Genomic DNA, 13503 nt, shown 5'->3' with positions numbered 1-13503 from the left:
GCCCGATTAAGGGATCTGACATTCTACGCTTCGATCCGTAGACCGCCAGTTTCCTTTCTCCTGACAACGGTGTCCTCCTGAGTAGTCCTCGCCTAGAGATCCGAATGGGGGACTATTTTAACTCCGGAATATTTTACCCAAGAGGACGCCATCATCATTTAATCATACAGTAAAGCTGCATGTCCTTGGGAAAAATAACGGCTGTAGCTTCCCCTTGCTTTCAGCCATTCGCAGTACCAGCACAGCAAGGCCGTTTTGGTTAATGTTACTAGGCCAGATCAGTCAATCATCCAGACTGTTGCCCCTGCAACTACTGAAAAGGCTGCTGCCCCTCTTCAGGAACCACATGTTTGTCTGGCTTCTCAACAGATACTCCTCCGTTGTGGTTGCACCTATGGTACGGCCATCTGTATTGCTGAGGCACGCAAGCCTCCCCACCAACAGCAAGGTCCATGGTTCATGGGGGGAGGTTATACATATATTTTACGAACAGCTATTTTTCAATTATGAGTTCAATGAAGGTTGTCTTTTCAGGAATATAACATCTGAGAGCATATCACATAACAAGGCTTCTGCATTGCAATTATTTATGCAAAAAGAGTAGGCAAAGATAATTATTTAAATGTTTCATAAGGCACTACTACATAAGGTCCTTATGAAGTAAAATGCCGTTGAAGTAACCAAATAAGTTGAGCCGGTTTAGCAGATGTTAAAAATTTTTTTAAACAAGTCAACTGCTGCACAGCATGTATGTATTGATTTCTGCCTGTTACTGTTAAACTATCTAAATTCTGCCCGAACAGCCACAAAGGCCAAATGGTACCAACTGGCAGCCATGTCATCCTCAGTCCACAGGTGTCACTGGACGTATTATTATAAATTTCTGTCTGCTTGTAGCATTGCAGATGTCTTGTAATGACATATGTATGGTAAGCCAAAATGCTGGTGTATTCAAAGTTCTTTTATTTAGACATTAATTTCTTTTGCTACAGGCTTATTTTGGCTCCATAGCCATTCTCAAGCTACTTCCATAACACACTTAAAGCTGTTGCTGCCCAATACTGTGTGTTGCTGCATATTGTGTGTGTAGCACAGATGAAATTGTTATTGTCTAGATTGGCCTATGTAATATCTCAGCAGTGGAATTTGCTACGGAGCAATATTTGCCAAGACCTACCTAATATGTTCTGTAAGTACTCCACATGCTGCATTTACATTGGTATTTATACTCCACAAGCCACCCTACAGTGTGTGCAGATGGGATATTGCATACTACTTACCCCCACCCCATTCCTCGTCCTCCTCCACTGTTCTATTCACCACAATGACATAAGTTAGTCTACCTGAGGAAGTTTCATTGTGGAACACTCTCACTGCATCATGAAAGAATAGACACTACACTGCTGTGTGAAAGATACATTCTGAAAAGCATCATTATGGCCAAGATTTTGTGTTTCAGATTAAACCACTTAGGCTACTATTTCAATAAGACAAATAAGTTGCACAACTTGAATACAAGCCAAATGCAGAGTGACATCTTCCACAGAGTGCAAGCAATGCATATTTTCCTACATACTAAGATTATATGGTTTAAAAGTGTGAAACTGGCTACCGCACACTGCCCATGTGTGTCCTGTACTGCATATAAAGCATAGCATCTGGACGATTCTTAGCGAACTTCAGTCTTCATTTCTCTACTGACTGTGGCAAAAAAAAAAAAAAAAAAGAGTTTCGACTAATTTTGGTAAAACAATTCTAGAAATTCATTTTTTTACAACTGTACAGCACACCTCTACCTGTTTTACTGCACAGTTATGAATTTGTAAACGTAATTTACAACTTCGTCACCACTGTTATTTCTTTTACATCATAATGCCCCAATGTTAAGTGTGACTGAACTTATTTTGCTTATGTGCTGCTTTCTTTTTCTCTGTAAAATCTCTTCATCTTCTCCCTGTGGTTTTTCTTACATTCTGTCCACCTTTAATTAGATGTAACACTTGGTTTAGCTTTAAACTATTGCTTTCCAAAGTATATCATCATTCCTTCTGAGAATTTGTCCGTAATATTTCAATCTTCTTTTCCTGAAAGAATCCACGATTTTCTCAAAACTTTGAAACAACTTGTTAGACTTCCGTCTCATCCGGATTCTATAAATACAAACCGGACCAAAAATTTTCCTTTGTATATTTCTTTGCCACCAATGATTAAAGTCTCTGACATGTATAACACTTCAGGTGTGACTACATTTTAGTTTTGCATTACACAACTCTGATTTTTTGTTGCACCTGTAATTTAATGATTCTGTGAAATGGCACAATATTTGTACATAGAAAAACAAAACTACAATTTCTATTAACATTAACATTTAATAACTCTTAAAGATTCATTTTGTCTGATTTTCCAATTGCAGTATAACCTAAAAGAGAAGCTAGAAATGCAGAAAATCATGCACGCAAACATCACCAAACATATTCACACAAACAAATGCACAAATGCACTTAAAAATGAGAATAAATTCTCGAAACATGTTGTGCTAAGCATAAAAACATAAGTAACTGCTGCAATTTTATTACTTAAATCTTGAATGAGACAGTTGCAGACTTCCCTGAAACATCTAATGTGATGAACTATATTAAGATTCTATCTTTGTTTGCTTCCGGATACAATCTAGAGTGTTGCATTGTTTCTCCTAGGTCTTTAAATTTGGACCCTTGAGATATTTTGCCAACATGTGGGTTGTCCATCTACGTATCAAGCAGAACCTTGCATGTATTGGATATTTTCCATAGCCTAAGAAATTTTCAGTTCACTTTTATATGCTATTTCATGGAATTTTGCAAGAGAATTGACTGCTGCTTCTCTGTTGCTTGAAAAGATCTCTACATCTACAGCATAAACTAGACATTAAAAAAGGATTTTATTTTAATATAGTCTACCAACGGTCACTTCTTTTTCCATGTCCTAATTACTTTTCCTAGTACAAGATTGAACAGTAAGAGTGATAGTTCACCTTCCTGTCAGACCTCCCCATTTTTATAGCAAAATGTTCACAAGTGAACATCACACAAACGATGAAACAGCTTGTGTTAGGAAGCTGCAATCAAACACCACGTGGAAGCACGAAAATGCAAGATCTACAAAAAATGACCAAGTTAGATCACATTTCCAATGTCAGCATTAGTGAACAGGTTGGTGTTGCACCGATCCAAAACAAGAGGTGTGAGAGTCTTCTTCAATGGTTTGGGCATAGCGTTACGACGCTATTACACACTTGAAGTCGTCGGCAGAAGACCCAAAAGCCGGCCTAAGCAACTTTGTGCTGATACAATTCATAAAGACATTAAATGCATGAACATCCACTCAGACACAGCCGTGAGGGTGAAATGGAGTTAACGTACCCATGTAGCAGACCCCACAGGCACGCGGGACAAATGCTGAATAAAAAGAAGACGACAAAATATGACACTGGTATAGGAAGGAAATAATTACTGCTTTGTTACAAATCCCAGACAGACTTGTGAACACTGACAAGTAATAACAAGCTAACAAACTCACAGAAGATGGAGAAACTCCTCCAAAATGCGTGTAATAGTAAAACCAGAAAAAAATGTGGCTGCTAGAGGCCAAACCACATTTCCGTATTACATGTTTGTTAAGTCAACTGTCTTGTCTTTCTAGCCACTTTCATCTCTCCTAGTATATTAAACAACATACAAATAATGAATTGTAATTTTTTTAGTCCCCATTTGTAAGACAGAATTTGCTCCACACAGGATCTACCTTTCCTAAAACATGCTTGATATTTGCCCGTGAAATGGTCCATTTGTGCTTCAAGCTTTTCAAGTGAGATTTTAGAAAGAATTCTCTAAGTAACTGGCAGTGTTCACTAAAATCTCTTTATAGTTAAACAACAGTTTCATCCCTTTCCTGTGTAGTGGGCGGATCATGGCACGCTACTATTCTTTAGGGATTCTAGCCAAGTACCTGTAAGAACTTCATTGTTGTTATTATTATTATTCACTCAACAGTTTACATCAGGCAAGTTCTCACAAGGATATGAAAAGACTTGTGGCACTACCTTGCTAGAATCTTTCCACATTTGTCTTGCATTATTTGGTAACATCCAAGAATATTTAAGAAACAAAGACCAATTGGTAACTTCATCAAGTTGGTCTTCTCAGTTAATCTTGCATTTAGTGGCAATATTACCTAACTTGTTAAGTCCTCATTTGGCAGGAGTAACTCCCCATTTTGAAGGGTAATAAAAATGAAACACAGTAAGGAACACAGCAAATACTAAATAGCATGCAATACTTTTCTTACTTTCAGTCATGTTTAAGGATGACAATGTTGATGGCTCATTGAAAGACTATGGTAAACAACCTATTGGGAGACAAAATCAACATTTGTTAGATACCCTCTGTACAGACCTCAAGTTAGACCCTGACCAGTGCTGATGCCACTGAAAGAAGTATGTCCGTGACTATGCCTCTAGTATTCAAATGACATCAAATTTTATCACATTATTATTAAAACTCAAATTCAAGAGGAAAACAATGCCAAGTGCAGTAACCTTACCCTGTTGACAGCATGTATCTTCAAGTTCATACCATTTTTTATGCATGGCACATCTCAGTTCCCAGTTACAGTCAAGCTACACCACCTCCATATACCCAATCCAGATATGGCGCACACACACACACACAGCATATGCAACAAATTCTGATGTCCGTTAAATTCTGACTAGAATAAAAAAAAATTAAAACAACTGTTTGCAGCAACACAACTATTAGTCTTGTGCCAGCCTCATATCATGAAGCCACTTTTTGGCTTGCATGTTAAAACTACTGCTTGTTGACTGAAACAGAGTCTCAATGCGCCTCAGCATTAATTGAGAACTAGCCTACTTAAGAAAAGTGATACTAAACATCCCGGTAAAAAGGTTAACAGATTTTCAAATCATCATTGGTTAGTTCTTGAGGCAATATTTTGTTGTTGAAGAGTCTCAAATGCAAATTCTATTCCTGACTCTTCAAACAGAGATCTTATGAGCAATCGAATGTTTTCTTATAGAATCTATTAGACTGAAGCCCTAACTATGTCAACATTTCCACTCATTATTTAATGATCCAAAGTGTCCATGCAAATTTTGTTGGTGATTAGTAGCTATCTTGTTAAAAATGCACTTCAGGAAAGTGAGCATGTCTACCAAGACTGCTTCTTTTATTAATCATTTCCACTATGATATTATAATGGTTAAGTAACTCATTACTATTGGCAAGTGAGTACTGACACAATGAAAAAAAGTCATATGAAGTACGACAAATGCTGGCACAAATATGAATACAAATGTGCTTGATGTGAATGCATATGTTTTGATGGCTAGCACCCATCATTAAAAGCATTCTGGTTTTATTGTTGCATCATCTTATAAAATATTAAAATGTATCAATGTTTTGGCCAAGGTGGAGTGGCCTGTCTCAGGGCAAATTCTTTGTCACATTTTAGTATTTTAAATATTTTACAAGGAGATATGGTAATATATCCAGAATGTTTTTCATGAAAAATATCTTACATTCATGGTGAAATTAAGGTCAGCAACAATCACGTGAAAATCTAAGACCCAACCCTTTCTCAAATACCCTGCATTCCTTTCAAGCAAAAGATCCATAAAGCCGTTGCTGCAATACGTCCTGTTTCGCAGCAAAACTCAATGATACAGGCTACAGAGCTAATTGATTGGGAAACATCAAAAAATTCCCTGATGAGATCTTTATGCTGAAGTCAAAACAAAGCTATGTCTACAGCATGTACTCCCAGGTACTGAAAATTGTTTCTGGTATGTAAACTAGGTAAAAGCATCACCCATAAACCTATTTAAAACATGTATTGGAATTTGCGCAGCTGAATAAGTATTAATGAGAAAAAAGGACATTTTACTAATAACTATATTTGCACATTCAAAAAATTACAGCGAACTCAACAGAATAATTAGCGCACACAAAGAGTGTTAGACAATGCCAAAGAGGTCTATTTTACACAGTGCACTTTGCACCATCACACACAAAATATATTGTTAACACAATTCCAACAGCATGCATTGTCCTACTTCAAACAAATGATATCACATGAAAGCTACATAAAAATGACAAGACTTCAGTGTCATACAGGTTAACCAGGTAAAAAAAAAACACCACACCAAATCCTATGCAGTAGCATCTTCACACGCACGCACGTGCACACACAATGCTTTTTGTTGTCATATTTTGGCTATGTCATTCCTTTCTACACCCTCATATCATCAACTCCACTTTTTCTCAGCTCCCTTTCTCAAATTAATTTCGCATTATTAGAGTAATAAATTTCCCATCAAACGGTCATTCTTCCCGCTAAAAACTTTGTGTAGTTCCACATTCTTCTATATGAAAAAAGGGTGTGAGGAAGGGGGGGGGGGGGGGGGTTAGGGTTTACCGTCCCATTTATGACAAGGTCAATAGATATAGAGCTCAAGCTGGAACTGAGGAAGCATGAGAAAGACAATTGGCCATGTCCCTTTCAAAGGAATCATCATAGTGTTTGCCTCAAGCCACTCACCCCTCCATCCGTCACCATGGATCTGGAGCAGAAAAGCTTTTTTTCATGTATGTCCTGAGTGGATAACCATCAATTCACTAGGATATAATAAAATTTAATTCTTATGACATGCAAGTCTAGACACTGGACAATTCATTCATATAAAAAGCAGAATTTTAAATCTTTATGCCCCCCCCTTTCTATTAAAATATCTGTAGATGCCCATGGTGTGGATATGTGGTAAGAGTGGTTATTTTTTTCTACTGGTCTGCATGAAAGGGTCATTATTTGGTGATAGCAAAATGAATATGTGAGCTTTTTGGAATTTACTGAGATATGCACAAATAAATAGCAAAATGGAGTTATAGGCCTATGTAATAATATAGGGTCAATCTAGGTAACCACTGACAATTTGAGATTGTCTGCTGACATATTTGTGTTAAGATTATCTCGGTCAAAGAAAATCAGTGGAAACTGAATTCAAATGGAAATTGTGATGTCTCAGCTTGGTTAGTAGTATTTTTCACACACTACAAAAAGACAGGAAGATGAATGTATAGAAGAATGGAGAGAGGATCCTACAAATACTTCTGAATAGTATCAAAGAGCACACTTACCCAGACAACCACTGTTTCAGACTGTTTCCAGTTATACGTACAAGTACCTTTCTAACTAAGGCACAATATAAATAAAATCACTTTTAAAAATACTACTGCATTTGCTTAAAAAAGCACCATAGAGCAAACTTGGACACCCATTAAAAGAGCCCTACACAAAGTCAAGATACAATTTGACCATTGCCTTTCTCCACTTGTTTCAGAGAAACCACATCAAATTTTTTTTATGGCTTACTTCAGTTACCCCCCCCCCCCCCCCCCCCCGGATTTCAAACTGCTTTCTGCTACCATAGATTGCACTAGACCTATGCCATCACCTTTTATGGACTACATAGCTTATGTTGACCACAAAAGACTGTCTTAAACTTGCCGCAACAACAATTGCGTTAATTGTTTCACTAGATTTTGGGAATGAAGATTCTGGTGACAAAATTAACTGCACGTGGTATGGAGTCTAGGTTTGTTATTTAATTGTGTGCTGACAAACCCAACAAACGAGAGAATGTGACAGGACGTTTGTCTACAGCTATTATACAGATGAAGAAACCACTCATCAAACAACCTATGATTTCAGCTAACAAATTTCTCAGATTACACCACATTGTGGTTTTGACATGTCATGTGCTAAAGGTTAAACGAGTTGACCTTGTGAAATTTTGAAGCTACAGCTCTTGTTTTGTCAAATACATTTGAGCATTCCATAGTTAATTCACATCCGAATTTGACATAGGCTTAACACATTCTATTCGCATACCACCTCATGGCAAGAGGTGCAAAAAATTGTTCTGTTAAAAATGGAAGTAAGGGCACTGCCCTATTACTGAACTCTTATTATGCCTTGTTTGATTTCAGAGTTTTCTATGTCCTCTCAAAATCTTTACCACTGCATTACATTATTCATTTCCTTCAAATCAATTATCAGATAAATTCAGAGATCATGAGCTCCATCTATCTTTGTGATGAATAATGGTTCACCATACATTTCTCTAAATTATATCTTTAGAATTTATTCGAAGATAAAATGTTTTTCCTAAATTTCAAGTAGCTACTTTCAAATGCACACAAATCTTCCACATGGATATCAAACAACATCTTGCAGAGGCACTAGGAGGATGATCACAAATGAACTGGCAAGTAAATAAGCAACTACAAAGAGAATGGTCTAGCTGTGAAAAAGAACACAAGTAAGTTACTCCACTGTTCTGTAGAGCTACATATAGGCAACCACATGAACTGTTTGTCAGAATTCCCTTGTAGAAATGAATGCTTATATCATCTGCCTCCACAAAGTTCTGACACACAGAATATGGAATAATGGGGTAAATTTTAACATTGGGAGGCATTAAAACAAATAGCACAGTCACATTAAAAAATGACTTAGGCTTTCAACTCAAAGTTTAGTTAAACCACTGAAGTGTTTTATTAAGCATGACCCACGGGCTGCACGCCCCAGTTTTCTCCTATCCAAGAAATTGTTTCAACTAGGTAACTGGAACTATTAAAATAATTTCTAATCGGCTGAGTACACGCAGAATTAGCTTTTCACCCACAGACGCATAATATGTACAGCATCTGTCAATCTGTTTCTTACAGAATACACAGATCATATTTACAATTAGCCTGTCATATCTATCATGTCATTTTCACAACATTAACATACATTTTATTAGAACATCTCTTGTGACACTATGGTGACTATTTGAACTTGCAGCAAATCTAGTAATGGGAGCTGTAAGGTCAAATCCCAATGGCATGCAACAGTACTGTAAGGATCCATTATTACTGATCATGCAACATCTGGAAACGGTAGAAATCATACGTATTGGGTGCTACTGAAGTAATCCAGTATTAATTTGACAATTTCCGTAATCTACACATAGTAAGTACCATGATAAAATGAACTAAAAATGTAAATTTTACAAAAACACACATACACGACAATTATGTATTGCCACAATACTCCGTATAGTTCACATATAAACTCACCTCAAAATAAGGACTACAGGCAGCAAGGACTGCGCGATGAACGCGCAGTGTATGAGTATTACACATTAGCGTAACGTCAACTAGAGTCTGATGCTCCAGAAGATGTCCAAGGCGTGTAGCCAGATGTGATGGATGTTCTTCCCACTGCACCATAAATCTTGTGCCCCCCATTTTTTACTCCACTTCCTACTAACATGAAATAGTGATGTACACAAATTACTTCCACAAAATATTTCAATAACACGTCGTTATTCGCTTATGTAAATTAATAATTAAAACGTTCACAATACAATCAAGTTGCAAATAGTGAAGTTTATAATTATGCCACTGGTTCTGTCCTTCCTCTATTTACAACTTCTGCCAACAGAAAATAAGCATTATTTCTGAAGGAAATTCCGACGGCGATTATTTAACAATCTGACGAAACAGACACACGATACCATCACTGACGGACCAGAACTTAAGCAGGAAAAAGGGTCGATAATTGAAACACAGTCCAACTTCACGATTCTCCTCTTCTGGTAACAATAACACATTAATAATAAACTTCTCACATTCTCTCACGAGTTCGCCATATGCAAACGCAGCAACATAAATTTCGTAGCCAACGCCACCTATGGCTGAACTTCAACAAAAAAACATTAGTAACAAATGACTGAAGCCGAAGCCTTCTATAAACATAAATATCTCCAGATTTTCTAGTGAAGAATTCACGACAATTATTACTTTGACACAGCTATGTTATTTGTATATATAGCTGCGCAATTCTTTCGATAATATTTTCCAACTTCAAGTATTTCAGAAATAGCTACAGTTGAGCTCTTCGTGGTCACGTAGTCCTTGACTGTATGTTAAAGAACATCGAAATGCATTTCAAACGCCGGCAACGGAACAGAATGAGACAGATCGAGACGTCAACAAATCTGGGAAGGAAATTTTGATGGTGGTCCTGGCAGGAGGGCTGGTAGCTTCAGCTGTTAAAGTCAGAAACTAAACTATTCTCACATATATTTTAGTTTTTGATCTTGTGCTTTTGTGTATTCCTTGTCTACAGTTTATTGTTTGCTTCTTTTGCGTAAACATTCCTAAGATTCCATGAATGTCTGGATATCTTCGCAATAATTTGACAGTTAAAGAAAAAAACCGTATGAAATAATTTTCCTTAAAAGTTATTTCGTATCACAATGAAATACCAGGTTTGTCGAAATAGATAAGACCTATGGTTTTTGGCATTATTCGGTACTTAGAAAGAAAATGATCATTTAACACCACCCTAAGTGTTGCCTTCTAAATACAACAGTCGACTATGCTTTTCTTTAATAATAAATGCCATATCAGCACTGACTGGAGGATACTTCTTCTATAGCTTCACTAATCAACAGTTTAACATACGAATCTTGTCACGAACACATATTATGAATTTTACTTAGGCCATTAAAAGTCATTTCAAAAATACTTCAGCGGAACGGAGTGGCTTATGATGCAACTTCGTATGTAGATGAAAGGTCAACACATCACTCCATGGGATAGTTGTGGTTAGGTTATGTGATACAATAAGTGAAATGAAAGGCAGGAATAACATACCGCAAACAAGAAACTAGCAATGTTAAATTTATTAATGGGTAAAAAAACTTTATGAGGCAAGCTGTGGACAAAACTTCCGAAGCAACACAAAAGGTAGCGTCAAAACATTTCAGAGCATCGATATTCAGTTTCCAAAGAAAATATTTACATTCAAACAAATCAAACAATATTTATAAGGCTTGTTATCCATTGTGTTTTCATTCTACATATTAAATTACTTCACAAATTACAGTATTTTACCCCTTCAATACAGAAGGCTTTTTTGCTGTTAAAAAAGTTTATTTCATGAAAATTACTTTATCTGTACATGTTCTCATTTGTGCCACTTAGACTTTCCCTCCGCCCAGGAATTGTAAAGCCTGCTTTACTCCGAAGCAAATAGACGTGAATGCGCATTTGCAAACCATGTCCAGAGAATTCAGCAGCGTGCACCGTCCATAGACATACACGTACGTGGCACCATGGGCGTAACAAAAGAAGGGAGCTGCCATTACATCACAAACTTGAAGCTGATGTACACCATCTTAAATAGCCATGAACACTTGGTTCATTGTATTCATACCTCCATAGTTCAACGCGGTGATACTTCCATGAGACATCAAGTGCACAGGCCGGGTTTCGACAGTGTTGGGTGCTTTCATTGTGTGAAGATGTAGTTGTTGCATGCTAAGGGAGGGGGATAAGGTAATAAATGATCCACAACACTTAGCAAACTATGTAAACGAGCATTTTTCAAGTATTGCAGAGAAGTTACAGCAAAAATTCCCCAAAACAAATATAACACCTGCAAAAATTGTTGCACTAGATACAATGATGTTACTTCCAACCACAGAGAATGAAGTCAATAAAACTGCTCAAAAGCTAAAAAATAAAAAGTCAGAAGGCTTAGATGATGTACCAATGTGTGTACTGAAACAATGCATAGGGATTATAAAAGGCCCATTAACAAATATAATAAATGAATCCTTCACATCAGGGACATTTCCAGAGCAGCTAAAACAGGCAAGAGTTGTACCTTTGCTTAAGAAAGGTAATGCAGAAGACATAGAAAATTACCGGCCCATTTCCCTGCTGTCAGCATTCTCAAAAACAATAAAAGCAATTATGAAAGACAGATTAATGAATTATCTGAATAAATACAATCTTTTAAGCAAATCACAGTTTGGTTTTCGAAGTGGCAAAAATACGGAGTCAGCCATAGTAGAATTCACAAAAGTTGTACTTAATGCTCTTGATAAAGATGAGTGTGTCACAGGCATATTTTTGGATCTTTCTAAGGCTTTTGATACAGTCGACCACAAGATTCTATTAAATAAATTAGAAGCATTAGGAATAAGAGGGGTAGCTAATGACTGGTTTCGATCATACCTAACAGATAGGGTACAAAGGGTAGAGATAACACATACTTCAAATAGATCTAAACATTTAGTAAAATACTTATCAGAACCAAAACATATTAATATAGGGGTTCCACAAGGTAGCATATTAGGACCAATACTATTCCTGATATACATCAATGACTTTCTCAGTAGTGTTACTCATGGTGAGAAAATTCTCTTCGCTGATGACAGCAATATTATAGTCACTGAGAGAACAAGAGAACTCCTTACCGAGAAAGCAAATGAAACTATCAAGGAAGTTTACGATTGGTCAATAAGCAACAAATTGACATTAAACATAAAGAAAACTAATGCCATGAACTTCAGTTTGAAGAGGAAAAATGACAATGTTAAATTAAATGTAGATGGCACCTCTATAGACTGTGTAACAAATGCAAAATTTCTAGGAATGAATATTGACTCTCAGCTGAAGTGGTGCGAACACACAAAGGTACTTGCAAACAGAATGTCATCAGCATGTTATGCCCTTAGAATTCTATCATCTGTGTGTAACATGCAGTGTCTTTTAGTTACATATTATTCATATGTACACTCAATTCTTAGCTATGGCATTCTTTTTTGGGGAACAAATCCACAAAATATGAACACAATTTTCAAACTCCAGAAAAGAGCCATAAGAATAATAACCAGAAATAGTAGTCGAGCTCATTGTAAAGATCTGTTCAAAACACTGGGAATTTTAACTGCTCCATGTGAACACATTTACCAGTCAGTTGTACACATCAAAAGTAACATTGGCAATTACTGCACAAACAGCTCTGTCCACGACCATGCAACAAGAGATAGACTCAACTTACATTTACCAAGAAAAAATAAACATAAAACTCAAAACAGCATTTTCTACCAAGGAATAAAACTGTACAATAAATTACCAAAAGAGATTAAAGAAATTTCAAAAATACACTTATTTAAGAAGGCAGCTAAAAAGTACCTGTTATGCAATACATTTTATACATTGAAGGATTACTTAGATAAAGCAGAGTAGGGGTTTGATAAAAAAATGTTATACAAACAAATAATAATAATAATGATGATTATAAAACATCCAATATTCCACATAACACCTTCACTTTATTATTTTTCTTCTTTTTTCCTTTCTAGAGACACTCTCCCCTCAAGCTATGCATAGCACAATACTAACACCTCTTCCTCTTTCTGAGCTCAACATCTCACTCATTATGAAGGGATGCTGACTCAGTTTTTCAGGATAGCAAATGGGAACTTGCAGTACAGAAAATGGCCCAAGGATCACCTGTGTGTGTGTGTGTGTGTGTATGTAGTGAGTGAAGTGTTATGAAACAATGTGTGTATAGTGTGTGCAGTGACTGATAGTTAAATAT

At 36.5% G+C, this 13503-nt stretch overlaps 1 protein-coding gene across 1 annotated transcript in view; it reads right to left on the bottom strand.

Moving 5' to 3' along the window:
- LOC126273263 (uncharacterized) overlaps window positions 1–10176 on the bottom strand; it is a 126025-nt gene extending 115849 nt beyond the window's left edge. The window contains exon 1 of the mRNA XM_049976809.1: window positions 9180–10176. Within this exon, the coding sequence (XP_049832766.1) occupies window positions 9180–9350 (171 nt within the window). The 5' untranslated portion in view covers window positions 9351–10176. The remainder of the gene's footprint in view (window positions 1–9179) is intronic.
- Window positions 10177–13503: the final 3327 nt, after the last annotated feature.

The sequence above is a fragment of the Schistocerca gregaria genome, chromosome 1, assembly GCF_023897955.1.
Source record: "Schistocerca gregaria isolate iqSchGreg1 chromosome 1, iqSchGreg1.2, whole genome shotgun sequence".
In the NCBI taxonomy this organism is placed as follows: domain Eukaryota; kingdom Metazoa; phylum Arthropoda; class Insecta; order Orthoptera; family Acrididae; genus Schistocerca; species Schistocerca gregaria.
The sequence above is the reverse complement of the archived record's forward strand: the minus strand, read 5'-3'. Positions and strand labels throughout refer to the sequence as shown.